The sequence below is a fragment of the Pseudopipra pipra genome, chromosome 19 (genome assembly GCF_036250125.1).
Source record: "Pseudopipra pipra isolate bDixPip1 chromosome 19, bDixPip1.hap1, whole genome shotgun sequence".
In the NCBI taxonomy this organism is placed as follows: domain Eukaryota; kingdom Metazoa; phylum Chordata; class Aves; order Passeriformes; family Pipridae; genus Pseudopipra; species Pseudopipra pipra.
Window position 1 is genome coordinate 5373914 of NC_087567.1, and position 18571 is coordinate 5392484.

The 18571-nt window shown below is 61.0% G+C and overlaps 2 protein-coding genes across 2 annotated transcripts in view; one reads left to right on the forward strand and one right to left on the reverse strand.

The window, feature by feature from the left end:
* The window catches only part of UBE2O (ubiquitin conjugating enzyme E2 O), a 62000-nt gene extending 57937 nt beyond the window's left edge, over window positions 1-4063 (forward strand). Inside the window, exon 18 of the mRNA XM_064675770.1 lies at window positions 189-4063. Within this exon, the coding sequence (XP_064531840.1) occupies window positions 189-949 (761 nt within the window). The 3' untranslated portion in view covers window positions 950-4063. The remainder of the gene's footprint in view (window positions 1-188) is intronic.
* A 1488-nt stretch (window positions 4064-5551) lies between these two features.
* Window positions 5552-12618, reverse strand: SPHK1 (sphingosine kinase 1). Its single transcript, XM_064675774.1, has 5 exons — window positions 12084-12618; window positions 8008-8157; window positions 7620-7714; window positions 7257-7372; window positions 5552-6733 (listed from the first exon to the last, which is right to left on the reverse strand). The coding sequence occupies exons 1-5, from the start codon at window positions 12601-12603 to the stop codon at window positions 5974-5976; spliced, it is 1641 nt and encodes a 546-aa protein (XP_064531844.1). The 5' UTR covers window positions 12604-12618; the 3' UTR covers window positions 5552-5973.
* Between the last annotated feature and the right edge of the window lie 5953 nt (window positions 12619-18571).

Genomic DNA, 18571 nt, shown 5'->3' on the forward strand with positions numbered 1-18571 from the left:
ATGCTCCTCTTGCGACACCAGTCCTTTGCATCCTGCAGGTTCTAGTTGTTCAGCCTGGCCTCTGCTGCCTGCTCGACCCTTGCTCTCTGCTGCCTTGGCAGCAGTCGTGGCCCAGCAGTGCCTGCCTGGGATGGCGATTCCCAGTGGTGTTCCTCCCTTAATGCCTCGGTGTCCCTTTGTCCCGGCAGGTCTCATCCTGGTGAACGAGCCCTACTACAACGAGGCGGGCTTTGACAGCGACCGGGGGCTGCAGGAGGGCTACGAGAACAGCCGCTGCTACAACGAGATGACGCTGATCCGGGTGGTGCAGTCCATGATGCAGCTGCTGCGCCGGCCCGTGGAGGTCTTTGAGCACGAGATCCGGGAGCACTTCCGCTGCCACGGCTGGCGCCTGGTGTCCCGCATCGAGTCCTGGCTGGAGACAAACGAGCTGGTGGAGCGCAGCCACGAACAGGCCAACGGGGCGTATTCTGCCTCCCCGCTCCCCGCCGGTGCCGCCCTGGCCGAGAGCCCCGGAGACGCTGCGGGATCGCTGGCGGGGTACGGCAGCAGCTCGGAGCAGGGGGCGGCCGCTGAACTGTCCGACTCGGCGCTCGATGGGAAGGAGGAGCTGGACGAGTTGGAGTTCACGACCCCGACGCCCAACGCCGGTGACCTCCAACAGTACTCAGACTCGGAGAGCACAGGCCAAGCCAGGGGGGACCTGGCCAGAGACCGAACGGACGAGGGGAAGGCTGCCCAGGACTCTGCTGCGCAGCCCAGCGTGAAACCAAAGAAACGGAGAAAGAGCTACAGGAGTTTCCTGCCGGAGAAGAGCGGTTACCCTGATATTGGGTTCCCCCTCTTCCCTTTGTCCAAGGGGTTCATTAAAAGCATCCGCGGTGTCTTGCAGCAGTACCGGGCTGCCTTAGCAGGGGCCAACATCCCAGAGTGGACAGAGGACAAATAAACCATCAGGATAGGGACAGGCAGGTGCAGGGGAGAAGGGAAAGCAGCAGAAAGTAAATTGGCAAATGCTGTTACCAATCAACTGGCTTCTCCTTCCAGCTTTTCTTCCTCAGCTTGGTTTGTTCCAAAGAAGGTGGTAGGCCTGATTGCTCCTCTGAGGAAAGGTTTGTCTAAGCATGAATAACTCTTTGCCCCCAGCCCCTTTTCCTTCCCCCTGTCCCATGTACGTGCTCTTCTTGCAAGTTTGACCCTGCAATGGTAAGATTTGAGACCTGCACAGAAGCAGTCTTGCAGCCACATTCCCTCTGCACTTTCATCTTGGGGCACCTTTCCACACAAGGACTCTTCCCACCCAGTGCTACACCCAGCAGTTTTTTCTGGTGGGGTTCCAGCCAGAAGAAGGGATTGCTGTAGTTTCTGGAAATTAAGGGCAATGCCCTCCCAGTCTTTCATTTTTCTCGGCGTTCCCATGGGTTCTATGAAGTCTACCCCAGCTTATCTGTACTTAGACATTGGATTGTGTTGCATTGGCGTTGTCTACACCATACAGAGTTGCTCTAGTCTTAGTTGTTCACTGATAGCTACAAGGTTCTTCCAGTTGGGATTGGTAGGGAGGGCCAGAGCTCTGCACTGGCTCTCATGCTGCCCTGGTAGTGCTGCGGGGTTTCCATCCAGTTCTGCAACTTCCAGTCGTTCTTCTGGAAGCAAGTCTAGCCATCCCCACTTCTTTTTCTCCAGAGTAAGGCAAACTTCCCTTTTCCCCACCATGCATGCCTGTCTTCTAGAAATACATGGGATTCAGGGTTCTGCCCTCGTTTCTTGCTTAGGTATCCACATCTTACGTTCCCAGCCATCCCGGCTGTCACACAGCACTACACCCACCCTGGATCCCAGCCTCATCCGGGCAGGCAGCAGCAAGCGATCCTGTTGTAGATCTGGCAGGAGTCTGGATGGACCTGGCATGGCTGCTGCTCCCTCATCCAGCTGTGCAGGGGTGTTCTGGAGCGGTTTGAGCCAAGGGAAGGAGCTGCCGTGTCGTGGTGAGGCCCTGTTGCAGCAGCAGCAGTTTGTGGCGGTTCCTGTGCTGTTACATCAGACACTGGTGTGGGCTGTTATCAGCTCCTTCCCTCGCCAGCTGTTTCCTGTGGTGGGTCAGCTCTGCTCAGCAGTGTTGTGGGCACAGCACCTCCTGTCCCTAATCCCAACCACAGCACTGCTGGAAGCTCTGGGAAACAGCTGGTGAGGGCAGGCAGTGCCTCAGCAGCCTGAGCTGGTGACCGTGAGCACTTTTTGAAGCAGTGACTTGCCAGAGTCCCATGGTCAAGACACCTTCCCGAGGCCTCTGGTCCTGTCTGCACACACTTACCTTCGCTTCTAGAGCTGAGGTCACACTCCAACACTACTGCCTTTGCCCAGTGTTCAGGCATTGGAGAGGCACCCATTTAGCATCCATGTGGAGCACAATCTGTCAGGGAGAGTCCGTTGGTCCTTCCAGCTGCACAGGGAGACAGTGGTGCCAGGCTTCCTGGGGACCAGTCGGGCTGAGCAGATGGCTCTGCCAGAAGTAAGGATGGAGCCAAAGCTCTCCTTTGCTCTTGCTCAGTATGGCTGTTGCCTCCTCCCCTCACCCCAGGCCAGGGTCTGGCCTCAGTTAGAAACAAGGAACAGCAGGAGAATGCCGCATGCTGGCATGGTGCTTTCTGCTCCCTCAAACACCAAGGGCTGCACCCACCAGCCCAAATCCCCCCACCCAGCTCTCTGCTCTTTCCAGCTGCCCCCCGATGCCCCAGGGGTGGCTGCAGAAAGCCCTTCCAGTGTCCCCATCCACACTGCTGGGATTTTGGAAGGCACAGGCTGCTCCCGGTGCTCTGGAGGACACAGGGCTTGGCTGTGAGTGCAGACCTGGGCTGAGCTCTCTCCAGGTCCCGTCTGTGGGTGGATCGCCTGTGGGCAGGCTCTGGCCCTGCTCTGGCACTGGGAGCTCTCCCTGCCTGGCAGGTGGGAGGTCTGGCAGACCCAGCTTTGGGGTGCAGAGGTGCTGAGAGCCCTGGGCAGGGCAGTGTGAGCTGCAGCCACGGCCACGTTCTGCAATGAATGGATCCCTTTGAGCAGAGCACGGGAGCATCTCCAGAGTGTCGGGGCCGAGGGGTGAGGCTGCTGCTCCAGGGCAGGGGAAGGGCAGGCAGAGAGGCTGGTTCCACAAATGATTAAACCTCTTCCAGGCAAAACCACGGTTGGTGATCCACAGACACTACCTCCTCTGTCCCCAGTGCCAGGCTGTGGCTGCCCTGAGCCCCCACCGGACAGGGAGGGAGGGAGAAACCCTCTGGGGGTGAAGGAGCTGTAGGGTTCCACTGTGCCCCCCCTTTACTCTCTGCACCTCTCATCTCACAGGGCAGGGGCTGGGCAGGCAGCGTGTCCTCCCCCTCGCCCGAAAAGTCTCTGATCCTTGTCAAGAGCTTTTGCACAGGCTGCTGGGGCTCCCTCCGAGGAGGTGTGTGAGGCCTTCTGGACTGGGATGCTGCTCCCCCCGGCATCGCTCGCTCTCTGCAGCTGTCCCAAACCCAAGCGTGCACAGAGGTTTACAAATTTTCTAAAGCTTTTGATAATGTGAAGCTCCTGGGTGATGAGGTTGGTGGTGAGCACACTGCAGCTATGTAATTTTTTTGTGTATGTATGTAATATTTAAGGGTAACAAAATTTAAAAGGCTAAAACCTTAAAAAAAAAAAATTTAAAAACACACAAAAAAAGCCAAAGCATGATGCATATTGTTAGCCTTAAAACTGGCTACACGACTGTGTGATGTACAAATGAGAGCAGCCTGTAACTGTTTTAAGTGCTGGGGTTGGGGAAGAAGCATTACAAAATCAGTTTGTAGCCTTGATTCTGTACAGTATTTAATGAATTAAAAAAAACCCAGACCTGACTATTGAGGCCATGCTTAGAGGTGTGTCGTTCACGTGCAGATGTGGATGCTTGGTTGCTTACGATATATGTATAAAGTGCTGTGTGACCATTAAAACTTTTTTTACCTGCAGATTTTTTTTGTTTGGCTAACCAAGGTGTAATAAAGGAGGGAAGATGACTTGCCATTAAATTTTGCCTCTGTGAGTAGTTCTGACTGCTGTCTCTTTCTTTCCCTTCCCACCCCCTGCCGCGTTTCTGGCACTTCTCCGGCGCACCCCTTGTGCCAGGCTCTGGGCTGGATGGGGGGGATGCCGTGTTTGCCCCCTGTGGGTGCCCTCCCTCACCCCCTCTGGCTGCAGGAGCAGTGTCTTGGTGTGCTGAGACTCACGGCTTTGCAGTTGTTCAGACCTCTCGAGGGGTGGGCGGCAGCTCTGCCACCTCCCTCGGGTGCCGGGAGCGAGGGGCTGTATGGGAGGATCAGCCCGTTGCTGCTGTCTAACAGGTTTTGGAAGCAGATGGGTGATGGAAAAGATGCGCAGCAAAACCTGGGAAAGGGGAGGGCAAGGGTGATCGAAGGCGACCTGCTGCTGTGAGGCACACAGCCATTCCCGGTGGAGACTCCAGGGAGCCTTTCAGGTGCTGTGAGCCTGAACGGCTCCGCTCTGCTGAGCTGTGTCACTTGGCAGACACAGCCAAGAGCTCAGAGTGTGTCCCCTGCCCTGGGCTCTCCCTCCAGCAGCTCAAGAGGGCTAGAGAGTTACTGCTCAGCCTGTTTTTACACCTGGCCCAAAGCCACGGGGGAAATAACTTTATTTTGGGAGGTAGTTCCCAGCTGCCGCCTGCCCTGCTGGCTCAGGGACAGGAACTCGGCTCTCCATGAGCGAGTGGGGCCGGGGGGGAGGACAATCGTGCTCTTCTTTCCCGGATCTGCCATCCTAATTGCATAGTTTGCAGATGAATAAATGCAAACAGCCACCACTGTTTACTCTTCTACTTTGTACTTGAGCGCTGTAAATGAGGTTTAATTACTGCAATTTTATACCAAACAGGCTGAGTAATCCCCCCCAGGCGAGCCCCCGGGCAGGGACCTGTCGCAGGGCTCCAGCTGGCCCCGAACTGCCCGGGAAAGGGGATTTGAGAGCGCCCCACAGGGCCCCTGCTCCCGGCAGAAAGCCAAACCCCTCGGCTCCAACAACCCCCTCCCTGAACCTCTTCCATGAGACTTTCCCTGCTCTCCCTCGGAGGCACTGAACCTTCCCCAAGATGTCCCCAAGTGTCACTGCAGGGCTGAGCTCCCTGGATTCGATCAGACACAGCGTGAGGCTGAGCCCGGAGGCATCGACACACCCCAAAAATCGGGGCGGGTGGCAGCAATGCCCCATGTCCTCCCTCCTCGGCATCTCCCTTGGGAGCATCCCCTGGTTCCATCGCTCCATGCTGGTCTTGGCCCCAGGGTGCCAGGGAGAGAAGGGCCACGGCGCTGAGCTAAACCCGTCCTGACATCTGCGTGTGAGCCCAGCCCAGGGTGACGGCACCGCAGCCCTGCCCCTGACACCAGCCATGAGCTCGGATTTAAAACCCGGGGGAGGTTTGGTTTTTTTGCGGTTTTTTTTGCAAACGCTAGACATTTATTGCATTTATCACAAGAATAAACTCTGCTTCTAACAGGAAGCTTTGGGTAGAAACATTCTTTAAAAAAAAAAAGTCGGTTTCCTGTATTAGATCTATTGGTCCTGACCATCCCTGGGGGGGTGGCACTGGCTCCGCGGCGGGCGGGGACACGAGCAATGCCACCGTGTGCGTCCGAGCCGGGGAGGGGACGGGGCTGTGCCGGCGCAGCCGCCTGGACCGGGACCTCGTACCAGGATGAAACACGCTGGCGTCTCGCCGGCACCGAGTACCTGATGGGGCTCGTGGCTCATTTTTGGGACAGCGCTGATGGCTGTCCCCGAGGGGGTAAAGCTAAGCGTGGGGGCAAGCGAGGGGACGAGCCCCGCAGCCCCCAAGACCTATTGCTATGGGAGGAGGAGGATGTTCCTGAGTGGGAGGAAGGCTCTGCCACCCTCGTGCTGGGCCGTGCCGGCAGCTCAGCGCTGCAGGGAGGGCAAACCTGGAGCTCAGGAGCCGCTGACGACGCGGCAGAGGCGGCCGTGGATCTGGCCCTGCACGGGCTCACACGCCAGGGCCTCGCCGTCCACCGTCATGATGCCCGCGGCCACCCGCGGCTCCAGGCGGAACGCCCGGACGGGGACGTAGCACAGGTGGGGACAGTTCAAGTCCAGGTGGGTCCCCCTGGACATGGCCAGGAAGAGCTTCAGCAGCGCCACGCGGCTGATGCCGGCCTTCATGTAGAAGAGGTGGATGCAGCCGTCGTGCAGCCGGGCCGCCGGTGCCATCAGCAGGTTGGTGCCCAGGTGGGACTGGTAGATGGCGTAGACCAGGACGAACTCCTCCTCGGGGACCACAGTCCAGTGCGCCGGCACCGGCTGCCCCAGCGGCGCGAGCAGCGAGTCGGTGGGCAGGGAACCGGGCGCGTGGCCGGCCTGGCCGTTGGGGACAGGCGTGGAAGGGTCCCTGGGGGCCGGGGAGGTGCCCTGCTCGGGGCCGGCGGGCAGGTAGGACAGGCGGCCCTGGTACACCCGCAGCTTGGCCAGGCACTGCAGGGTGCCCAGGGTGAAGCGGGCATTGCCCAGCCAGCGGTACTTCTCGCTGTCGATGTCCACGTCCGAGATGAAGCCCCAGCCGAAGCCGAGGAAGGAGAAGAAGCGCTTGCCCGAGGCCGTGCTCAGTGAGACCAGGTCCATCTGTGTGTGCAGCCCCTTGCACAGGATGAAGGTGCAATTCGTCAGCAGCTTCTTCTTGGCGACGTGATCGTAGCTGCGAGGGGATGGAGAGGGTGAGTTTGGAGCTCAGGGCCCCTCCTGCTGTCCCAACATCCACCTGCAAACCCTTATTGTCATGGTGGGGACATAACCCAGCTGGGTGACAGTGTCCCTCAGGGACAGCTGCTGGGAGAGGTTTAGCTGGGGGTGGAAAGGATAAACCAGTTCCTGAAAGAGGGTACCGAGTCATGGCAATCCTGATCCCCCCACTCCACAGTAGGATTGGCTGTGCCTGGGGTGGATTCTTTAGGGTAAAGCTTTACCAGACTCTGAGCCCAGAGAGGAGAAAGGGAATGTGGAGAGGTGGGTACACAAGGATGCAATTCCATGCTCATGGCTGTTCTACACCCCCCTGTGGGTAGGTGAGCACCCTGACAGGCACCCCTGGACATCCCAGCACCCTCCCCCTGGGCCAGAGCCCTGTATGGCCTTTCTCTTCCCCCACCTGGTGCCAGCACAGCCCTGTGTGCTGGCCAGTGCAGTGCAGACAGCAGGTGCCCCACGGGGCCAGGACTCACCCTGCATAGTAGTTGATGGAGGCGGCCAGGGCGTTCCCAGAGCCTCCTGGCAGGATGCACAGCGGCTTCTTCATGGTGTCCTTCCAGTCCGGACGCTCCATGAGCCCGTTCACCACCTGCAGGGATGAAGGAGTTTGTGGCACCCAAGGAATCCAGCAGCCCCTGCCCAGCCAAGGGGGAAAGAGCTCACAGTGTCCCAGGCCAGGCCAGGCCGAAGGCCACGGCTGCTTTGCTCCAAGCCTGGTGCCATCTCTCCTTTGCCATTCCCTGCCTGCCTTTCTCGTACCAGAGGTTGGTTCCTGCCCCAGGCATCCCCTTCTCCTGGCTCTCTGCCCAGCCCAGACGCCCCAAGGTGCCCCTCACCTCGTACAGCAGCCCGTCCCCAGACATGACCACCAGCGTGTCCCACTGCGACAGGTCCTCATCCCGCACCTTCTCGTGCGCGTGGTGGGGTCTTTCTGCAGGGAAAGTGGAGAGATTCGAGATCACCCTCTGTCTGCCTGCTGCCACCCCCCAGATGGTGACCCCAGCCAGGGGTTCAGGAGGCGAGGCTCTTACCCCTCTTGAGCACAACCAACCCACAGGACCCAGAGCTGTGGTGATGCAGGAGGAACGAGGCCATCGGAGGAGCCCAGGTAAGATCCCAGGGAAGGGAGGAGGAGGAGGAGGAGGAGGAGGAGGAGGAGGAGGAGGAGGAGGAGGAGGAGGAGGAGGAGGAGGAGGAGGAGGAGGGAGCTGCTGGCAGACTCACCGGTGATGAAGATGGTGGTGGCAATCTCAGCCTCGGCCAGCATGGGCTGCACCACGGCCTGGAAGTCGTCGAGGGCGCGGCCGGAGCCGCTCTGCGGGTTCAGCAGCACCAGAGCACGGCAGGGCCGGGGCAGCACCCCATAGCTGTCACCTGGAGGGGGAGAGGGGGCTCAGGCTGCTGGGTCACGGCACTGCCTAGGGAGGGCTTTGCCATCCAGAGCAGTGTTTGCCAAAACCCTGCAGGAAGGGGAGCTGCCCCTCCCTGATCCCTACAAGCTCCCTGGGCGGCATCCCTACCCAGAGGCAATGGGGGCTGAGCAGGGATGGAGGGTCCCTGCTGGGAATGCTGAGGAAGCAGCAGAGGTGGGACCTGGGGGCCTGCAGGGGCTCACCTTGAGCTCCCCCACAATCAGCAGGGATGTTTTACACCCAGGATGGGGCCCCGCAGCACCCCAGCCATTCCACAGCAGGAGGACAAGGGCTCCAATTCCCCACATCCCCTCAGATGGAGAGGGGCCAGGACAGCCAGCTGAGCCGGCAGACGGACACTTCTGCCTCCCCTGCTCCCCACGGGGCTCAGGTTTCGCCTGCGAGGGCCTCAGTCGGGCTGTAATTACAAGCCTGGCAGGGGCCCCATTCTTCTGCCCCCCCCCCCCGCCCCGCTTGCTTCCAGCATCACCTTCCCCAAGCCCAGTGGTCCCTGTGCAGGGGGACAGGGAGAGCCCACTGAGCTGCCCTGCAAGGGAAGCACAGGGAGGACGAGGAGGGCAGGACCCCCGGGTGCTGCTGGGGCACCCCAAGCCCTGAAGTGAGCAGGGCAGTGCGACTCAGGCTCCCTCAGTGCCTCTGGAAATCCCTGGCTCTGCAGGGTGAAGCCGGTTTTGGGGAGTTTGGGGGTGTCCCCACCAGCTCTGGGCCCCCTAAGCCGTGGCCCCAGGGGGGTGGTGGGTGCCCACCCCAGCACACGGGCTCTGTGGGACAGCATGAGGGCTGCTTCTGCTGACTCAGCAGGAAGAGCTGCTGAGTCAGGACAGCAGAGGCATTTGCCAGCACTGTCCTGGGCTTGGAACCCCCTCTAGGCACTCGAGGGGGCTGGGGGTGTCTGCCTGCCCCTGCCTCATCTGGGGTGATCTGAGCTGTTTGAACACACCAGCTGGGGTTTTAGAGCTAAAACCCCTCCTGCCGCCCACTCTGGGGATGGTGGGGGGGGAGGTGAGCCTGGGTGATGGAGGTCACCACGTGTCACCTCCCCTGGGTGACACCCAGTATCACATCAGTCATGGCCACGAGCTCCATATGACTGGAGCATCCCACCTCCTTGCCCATCCCAGCTCTGGGAGCACACAGAGCTCTGCTGATTTCAGTGCCATCAGGATTACTTCCTGCCCCCGTGGATGGGGGCTGAGGCTGTCACCCTCCAGCACAGCTCCTTGTCCCTTTGCCACCTGTTTGGGACCTGCCACCAAGTCCACAGGCAAGATCTGCGTGTGAAATCCCCATCCGTGGGGCTGAGCCTGGCTCTGGGTGCTGGCTCCAGGCTGGCTCCCAGCTGCCACTCCCGGCCCCTTATCAGTGGGCGCCAGACAAGAGGGGAATGGCTTCCCCCGGGGACAGCAGTGAAGCACCCGGAGCAGAGGCCACTCCAACTCGGGTCAGGGATAACAGGCAGTAACCCCGGGGATGGGCTTGCCCTGCTCCCTCCCCTCTGGAGTTTCCCTGGCCCTCACAGCCACTAAATCCCCTGTGGCAAATATGAATGAGCCCCTAGGCAGGGGTTTGGGCTCAAACCCCAGCTGCTGGAGGAAGGTGATGGGGGGCTTTTCTCTTTCTTTCTCCCCCTCCAACCTTGGAAGATGCAGAATAAGAGCAGGAGGCGCTTCAAGAACATAAAAGCAGTTTTTAACCTCCCACTGTTAACCAGGCACATCGTTTCTGACATGCACATGGAGCTGCGGTCAGGTCTTGCCTGAAAATCCTGCCTGGACCTGTGGCTGTTGCCCTGTGGCCACCTCTGGGCAGTGGGGTATGGCTGGGACCACAAGGACCCAATCCTTGCCTGGAGGGCACAGAAGGATGCCATGACTCCATCAAAAGGGGCAAACTGCTGGTATCAGGGTGTGAATAGTGACAGGATGAGATCCCAGTGAGGGACCAGTGATACCAGCAGCACCAGGCTCAGCCCCACGATGGGACTGGAAGGTGCTGGGTCAGAGCTGGAGCCCAGCAGCGGCGATGCTCCGAGGGAACACAGCTTTCAGAGCATCCCTTCCCATTGCGCAACTCCGGCCAGTCCCTGGCATCCCAGCAAGGCTGAGCCACTTCCCGGCACACTGCGGTCGCTTTCAGCCTCAAATGCTGAGCAGAGCAGACACTGAGTCAGCAGGAGGAAGGGGCTCTGGCTGCTGGCAGTCCACAAACTCTGCTCCAGTCCCTCTGCCCACATCCCCCCATGTCACATGTCCTGGCCACACTCAGGCCGGGACCACACTGCCACAGCCTCACCGTCTGCAGCCCCAGCCACTCCACTGCGTCCCTGGGGCTGGATTTCCCTGTCAGGACACAAGCCTGGTGGTAGTTTTCTTCCCTCCCAGATGGCTGCAGTTTGGGACACATCCCTGCCCTCCACGGGCAGCCCCAGCTTTGGGGTTATCAACCGCAGAGAGACTTTTTGTTTATCCTTTGGGGTGAAATAAGAAGGGGGAAGCTGTAGCATTCCACAGGGCTTTTATCCCAGAGGATGCCGGAGCTGAGATGACACCAGGACAGGATCACTAGTGGCTCCCAGGTCCCCTCCCGGAGGGGACAGGGTGGCAGGATTGCTCCGCACGGACTCGCAGGCAGCCTCCCCAGCACGGCCTTATCTGCCCGCACAGGCCTCCCCGCCGGCACGTGCGAGCGCAGGGTGTGGGCAAGGGGCACTTTTAGCCCTGTCCCAAAACTGTGGGAGGAGGTTTGCAAATCCTGCCGGCCCTCAGCGAGAAAAATAACTGCAAAATTCCGCACCGCCTTCTCCCGTCCTCCTTCCTCAGGCTCCCCGGGGGCCCCCCCGTGCCACGAGCTGCCTCCTGCCCCAGCACCCTCGCACCGCCTGCTCACAGGGCGAGGGTTGGAAAGCGCTCCGAGACTTCCAGCTGCAGAGTTCAGGCTGGATACAGAGCTGGGGAACTGGTTTTGCCCTCACCCCATTCCACCTGATTTTTTTTTTTTTTGTTGTTATTCTTAAGGAAGAGGAGCAGAAAGTTGTTTTGTAGCTGCAGGTCACGTAAAAAAAAAAGCTGCATTTTAAAATCCAAGCAGGGAAGAGCTGGGCTAAATGTGATTTGACAGGATCCCTCTAACCGCATGCCTCTTAATTTCCAAGTCTGATCAGAGCGACTGGACAGCCAAATAAATGAAGTAGTGCATATAATTGAATCTCTGCTCAGATGTTCAACTATCTGCCAGCGCGCCCTGCCCTGCCTGCGGGAGCTGGGGGATGCGGCCCCCGAGCCGGACCCTCCCCTTCCAGACGGTGGCAACTCCCGGGGGGAGAGGGATCAGAAATCCAGACCCCTCCGGGCTGCCCTGGGACCCCGCTGGGCCCCGGGGGGTCCCGGGGAGCGTTTGCCTGTCCCCAAATCCCAAGTGATGGATGGGACCTGCTGGGGACAGGGGACAGTGCCTGGCTCCCGTCCTGCCTGCGTCAGCAATGATTACTTTTTTTCCTTGGATCATGCTGCCCTTTGGAGCTTTAGAGTTATCGAACGGGAGCGATGGAGGGGGGGTGTTTGCGTGCAAAGGGCCCCTGTGGTGCGACCACGTCCCTGATACCCCTCGAAACTGAGGGTGAAAGGGGAGAGACCCCACCCCCGGCGCGGGGGGATGTCCCCGTCCCCTCCAAGCTCGGGGCGGGGGGGGTCCGGGTGACCCCGTGTGTGTCCCCCCGTGGAACCCGACACCGCGCAGCGCTCCCGGCTCGGCAGCAGCCGTCCCGCGTGGGGCCGGGCGGCGGAGCGGCCCCGACCCCCGCACAGCCCCGACGGGGCGAGCCCCGGGGGCGCGGGGAGGGGGCCCCAGGGGGATCGGCTCGGCACTCACCGTCCTGCGTGGGCACGGCGGGCACGGCGAGCTCTCGGATGCGGCGGCTCCAGGCCTGGGCGATGCGCAGGTTGCCCTCGGCGTCGGGCCCCCGGGAGACGCGGAAGGTCTGCTCCAGGCGCTGGCGGGCGGGCGGCCCCCAGCGCGGCCCCCGCAGCGGGTAACACACGAGCGAGAAGCAGGCGGCGGCCGCGGCCGCGGGGAAGGCGGCCGAGCCCACGCAGTCGGCCAGGCGGAGCGCGGCGTCGGGACCGGCCGAGCCGCCCGGGGAGCCGCCGGGGCGCCGCACCTGCAGCTCCCGGGCCGTCAGCGACAGCGAGCAGGCGGCGGCACCGGGGGCCGGCCCCGCGCCGAAGATGCCTTGGAGGAGCACCGGGCCCCCGCCGGGCTCCGGGGGAGCGCGGCGGCCGGCGGCCATCGGCGGAGCGGGCGCGGAGCGGAGCGGGAGGCACCGGGGAGCGCCGCCCGCCGCCGCTCGCTGCTGACGCCCGGCGATGGCAGGCGGGGCGGCCCCATTCATAAAAATTTAACCCACCCACCCCCCCGGCCACCCCTTCCCCCCCGGGGGAGGGGGCCCGTCCCGGGGCTGCTCCGGCACCCCCCGCGCCCCCCCGGCAGCTGCCTCAGTTTCCCCAAGCGCCGCCCCGCGCTCCGGGCAGGGCTCCGGGGGGAACCGGCTCTGCAGACGGGCGGGGGCAAAGCGACGCCGCGGGTTTGCCGCGGGTGGTTCTGCGCTGCCGGGGCGGGTGTCTGGCGTGGGTGCTCCCGCGGGTGCTGGGGCGGGCAGGGAACCGGCCCACGGTCACGCCGGGAGAGCATCGGCAGAGCGGCACGGGGCAGCCACCACAGCCCCGGTTCCTGCACATCGCTCCTAGCCAGGCACAGATGGGCGCTGGCGGAGGTCCCTCGAGCCCCCACGCTGGGCCGAACGGCGTTCAACACCATTTCTGCATCTCTCCAGCTGGCACAGGGAGAGAGGAGCAGAGTGGGGGCCTGGAGAAGTCGAGGCACGGCAAGGGCTGAGGACAGCGGGCAGCCGGCGGGGGACACCTCCAGGAGGGAGGACGGAGTGGAACAATGTCCTGCCTGTGACTGGTGGCTCGCCATCAGGTATCCGTGAGGGTTGGAGGGTGCCATGGCCACGGAGCCCCGTGGAGGGAGGTGGGCTGTGCTTTGAACCCCACCTGAGGGCACAGAGCGCTAGAGACAGAGCCTAGGGGACCTGCCTGGAGGGTGCCAGCATGGCTGTGAGCTGCTCCGTGCCCGGTGGCAGCTGGCAAAAATCACTTACAGCAGCTTTTGCTGGCGACAGAACTGACCTCACCCTCCCAAGGGACTGTCAGGCTCCAGGGGGTCTGGCCCAGCCCAACAAGGATTATTTTTTTGCCAACCAATTCCCCGTGGATGCAGCTCTGCCTTAACCTAGAGCTTGCACCTCAGGGGGGCATCGCTCTTCACACTTAGGGCAGTTTAATTAGCAGAAAGCCCTCAGCCCTCTGTCCTTGCTTATACCCACTGGAACTGGCCAAAACATTGCAAGGAGGGCATGGGATGATCAGCTGGGCAGATAATGCTGTTGAGTCTTGTTTTCCCACAGTGACCTAAGAGGAGAGTCCAGGTGCCATGCTTTGGAGCACTGCGCTTTCCAGAAAGACTTCTCTGGGTTCTGTGGGTACAAAGGGATGCTCAGAGGGGCAGATGGGGCAAAACCTGCTCCCAGCCCTGATGCTTTTGGCTTTGGAACCGCAGCACTCGCAGCTGATTCTGGGTGAGATTCAGGCACGGCCACTTTCCTGGCCTCTGCCATGACACAGTCCAGCGTTTGTAAACAGCCCTGAGGTTCCTCAGCAAGGTGTCATGGGAGGAAATAGCTGGATGCCGGAGAGTGCAGCGTCCTGACCTGCCCCTCACCCTTCTTGGTGACTAACCCGCTCCCAATTTCCGCTCAGGAAGGCACGAGTCACTCTGGGAGGATGTGGGAGCAGCTGTCACACTGCTCCTGGCAGGTGCCACGGGGCGATGAGGCTGCTTTGGGCTCTGTCCTCACTGCACACATCCGTCCATGGCCCCGTGTGGCAGGAATCCCCCTTTGCCCTGCCTGCCCGCGCTTGGAATAGGAGTGGAATGCCCATCCAGGCTCTGCTGGCCACGGTCATGCTGTGGGCAAAGGGGCTGAGAGTGGCTTCATCGTGAGGTGTCGAGGATGGCAAAGGGGGCAGGAAGGGTTAGGGAAGGGCTGCCCATGGCAGGGATGCCAAGGGCAGGGAAATGAGGGGACTGCAGCCAGGTTTTTCTCAGTGGGGCATGGGACCAGCATAAAGTCAGCCTCTGTGATGGCAGGGGACACCCAGGCACAGCTTATTCATCTTAGTGCTGGTCTGTGGGGACAAGCCATCTCGATGCTGTGCCACTTTTGGACACCCACTCCATGCCATGGCCAGCCCTGTGGCCACCATCAGCCCCAGGTAGGTCCCTTTGCTCCCTGCAGCCACAGGCTGATCCGACCCTGTCCCACATGGACACCACTTGTTTGCCTTCAGATGTGCTGTCTAATGTGGAAGTGGGATCGGCTCCTTCCCCACTTAGTGCTGGTAACCAGTTGGGGGCTGTCGTAATTATGGGAGCCTTAATGAGCTCCCTCAACCCCAACGTCAGCCCGAGGGGTGCTCAGCAGCCAGGGCTCCTGCGCCATGGGCAGGTGTCTGCCGGTCAGGTTTGTCCTGATCGACTCCATTCCCGCCCGGGCGGCGGCACAGGCCGTGTGCGTGGGCGGGAGCGCCGGGATACGCCGTGGGGATGCAGCATGGAGCGTGGGGATGCAGCATGGAGCGTGGGGATGCAGCACGGAGTGTGGGGATGCAGCATGGAGCCGGAGCCAGTGGAGAATCCCCCCACCTCCTTCCTCATCGCCCACGGAGCAGCGTGCCCAGCCCAGCCGTGACCACCGAGATCACTGGGAGGGCCTGTGGGGTATCCCAGGCCCCAGAGACATCATCTGGGAGAGAAGGCTTGTGTGTTTGAAGCACTGTGCCTCTAGCTTGCTGGAGAAGGTGGTGGATGCTCTGAGTCTGGGGATACTGAGGCAGAAGCAGCAGACAAGGTTTGTCTTGAGTTGTGCAAGAAGCCAAGGGTTAAATATGGCAATTAACCCTCCCCAGGCTCCTCTGCTTCTGCCCCCAGCTGCTAGAGGAGCTAGACCCCACAGGGAGCTTATGCTGGGGGAAGAAAGCACAGAGGCTGAGGGCTTTCCAGCCCTGCTGTAACCCTTTGTGCCCCTGCTGATGGATCCCGGGAGCTGCAGCACGGACCTGGAACAGTCGGTGTCAGGGCAGGCCTGGATTTTGGGATCCCACTGCCTTCATCGCAGCCCCGGAGGAGTTGTGCAGAGGACATGGCTCTGCTGCAAGATGAGCTGCAGCGTTTCCCTTCGAGACACGCAGCTCCTCCAGATCCCTGCCTGCTCTGCCACATCCGCCGGCAGCCGCCCAGGGACGGGAACGGGAGGGAGATGCACTCATCCCGGATCCATCCCTTTTAGCATCGTTCCCACCGCTGAAAGTACATGTCTCAAGGTGGAGCCATAAATAGCGCGGCTCGGGGCTGCATCGCGGCTGGCAGGGCTGCAGGCTTGGCAGGGGGACAGGCACCGACTGCAGCAGTGGGAACTTTCCAGGCAGCTCCTGCAGGAGCGGCCGGTGTGGAGACGGAGCCGTTTCTGTGCAGAGCCAGCCCAGGGACTGCAGCTCACCCCCTCTGGCCCTGGGGTTGGTGCTGACACAGGGGGCCAGCACAGAGCAGGAGGGGACAGGACTAACAGAGGTATCTCCTGCAGGAGGGTGACTGGGATCACATCCCACCTGAGCTGGGACACAGGTCTGGGCTCTGCCACTGATTTGCTGTAGAACTTGGGCAAGCGGCTGCACCCTCTCCCTGCCTCCATGACCCAGGAGCAGCAGGTATCCCCTACAATCCAGCTTCACTCAGGGCCCAAGGCTTGGCCCTGGAGGATTCCCAGTCTCCAAGGAGCTGGGGGTTTTCTGGCAGCTCCTAAATCTCAGCCAGGCTCTGCAACCTGCTGGGCGGCTGCTCCCCAGCCCTGACCCTCTGCCGAGCTCTCCACAGCTGCCGGCACAGCCCAGGACCACAGGGCTCACCGGGAAGCCTGAACAATGCCGACGAGCTGAGATCATTCCTCCCAGCTGATTATTTGCTCAAAAATATTTCTGAGCTCAGGCCTCCTCGGGGAAAACACTCCCAAACACCCGGCGAAAAGCTGCTGAGTCTGGAGGAACCACACACCCCGCTTGCTCAGCCGAGACACCCCCCCCTCCGATGACAAGCCCTGGCGTCAGAGGGATTGAGGCCAAAGTCGGCTGTTTGATCTCCCCCTCGGCTGGGGGAAGCCGAATTTCAGGCCCTCGAAGGGCTTTCACCACTTCCCTGTAGCGGTTTCCTGCCATGATGGGAGTGCAGGAATTTTTGAGAGGTGAGTCAGAGGCTGTCGATGAGAACCACCTGGCTGGGGCTGGCCTGGGAGGCTTGATCCCCATCCAGGGGTGATCCCTGCTGCGAGGCTGGATGCCTGTGGGCAACATTCCCAGCGTGGAATTACTTATGAGGGGCACAGCATCCCACCGCAGCCCCCAACTTCTGGCCTGGGAAAGAAGGAGAGGGATTTGCTGCCTCAGTTCCCACGGCTCCTCTTTCCTTGCCAGGCACGCTCCGGCCACCCCACCCGGGCTCCAGGGAGAAACTTGGTTAAGAATAAAGAGCAAAACCTCATCCGGCTCTGCAGGAAACTGTCTGCAATGGCTGTCCCACCCCACGGAACTGCCCCAGAGCAGCACCGAGGCCTGGCTTTCCCTGGGGAGCAATGCAGGACTTGGCAGAGCTGAGGAACTGCCCTCCCTGGTTGCTGAAATTCAACATATAAACCGAGTTCCTGGTAAAGGAACCTCCCAGGTTTTCCCTGCTGGGCTATTTAAGCTCCATGACCCCCTGCCCACTCTCCCCCTCCAGCATTGCTCAAGCCCCTCTTGTGCAGAGAATAACTGCGTGGTGTCCAGAGAGTGAGACTGAGCCGGGATAAGCCTTTGGAAAGGAGCTAAACCTGCTCAAAGCCGGCGCTGTTCCCTGACCCGCCCTCCTAATCCTGCCCAGCTCATAATGGAATAATAAAGGGCTGCACAGCCTCGCTCTCCACCGCGCTGTGGGGGAGGTTCCTGCTGCCTCTGTACATGCCAGGAGCTGGGATATTAATTACTCCCTAAGTAAACAGAATTGCTCCTTTCTTCTCCTTTGCCTGGCTGTAAAACCAAGCGTGACCTTCAGCCCGCAGAGAAATCAGAGTCGTTCCCTTTTCCAGGAGAAAGGCTGGTTGTGGCAGTGATAACAGTGTGATCTCTGCCCGCCACCCTTGCCTGGGCTCCTCAGGGGCTGATCCCAACCCTGCACCTCCAACAGCCATCCTGGTGGGACCCCCAGGCTCTGGTGGGCCTTCCCCCCGCGGGGATGAAGCTGCTGATTCACCAAGGGGGAATCTCAGGAACGCAGGGCAGGATGATTTTGGGACACCAAGCCCCTCCAAGGTGTGTCTTGCTGTGCCGGGGGCTGCCCTGCAGCAGAACAAACAAACTTGTTGCATCTCAGCCTCAGCAGCTGGGAAAGAGCACAGGGAAGTGACAGTGCCAGCGGGATCCACCCCAGTGGCCGGGAGGGCTCTGAGCACCCCACAGGGCAGCAGGAATGAGGGCAGGAGGAGGGTGCTTGGGGACCTGGAGGGCAAAGCAGAGGCTGAGGGCACTCAGAGGCCACAGCATCATCCCTGAACTGAGGCTGCCAAGCGAGGATCCAGCTGGGAAGGGGTTAAACACACCTGATTCCAGGCACCTTCTCCACACACCTGATTCCAGGCAGCCAGGAGGGAAGGGCTTTAAAAGAGAAGGGTGGGAGGAGGTCTTTGGGGGGTTGTGTGTTCTGTAGAGGTGTTTTAACATGGCCCCTGCAGTGCCAGGGTTCCTTCCCAGCCTTGTTCCCTCCTGTTTGGGTGTCCCTGCAGGAGAATGTCCCTGCTCCCCTGGGAGCTGCCATTTCTCCGGTGGGTGCAGGAGGGAAGCAGCCAACCTGTTACCTCACAGAAACAGTCTGGCTCCCCCCAGATTTTTTTCCTTGGCTCCTTTTGAGGGACAAAGCCAGCCACCCATGAGGAGGTTGGGGCTTGGGGCTGTAGCAAGGGTGCTGTGACTGTTGTGAGCAGCTGCTGATAACACACCTCTGTGTGTGGGGCCGGGGGGGAGCCTGGCCTGGGGTGCCCACGGGGGGAGATCTGGGGTGCCTGGCAGATGGATGCTGCAGATTCATCCCAGGATTATTCCAGCCCAAAGGCCTGATCAGAGCCCCACGCCTGGCTGTGCTGCCTCCTCAGAGTGAACTCGGGCAGCTGATGCTGTCAGCTCTCGCCTTGTCTTGGGGACAAGCTGGGATGTGGG

Coding starts and splice junctions, on each gene's coding strand:
- SPHK1 (XM_064675774.1), bottom strand. CDS start 12,603: ATGAATGGGGCCGCCCCGCCTGCCATCGCCGGGCGTCAGCAGCGAGCG. Junction 7,715..8,007: donor CACCACCATCTTCATCACCG/GTGAGTCTGCCA, acceptor CTTTCCCTGCAG/AAAGACCCCACCACGCGCAC. Junction 6,734..7,256: donor TCCATCAACTACTATGCAGG/GTGAGTCCTGGC, acceptor ATCCCCTCGCAG/CTACGATCACGTCGCCAAGA.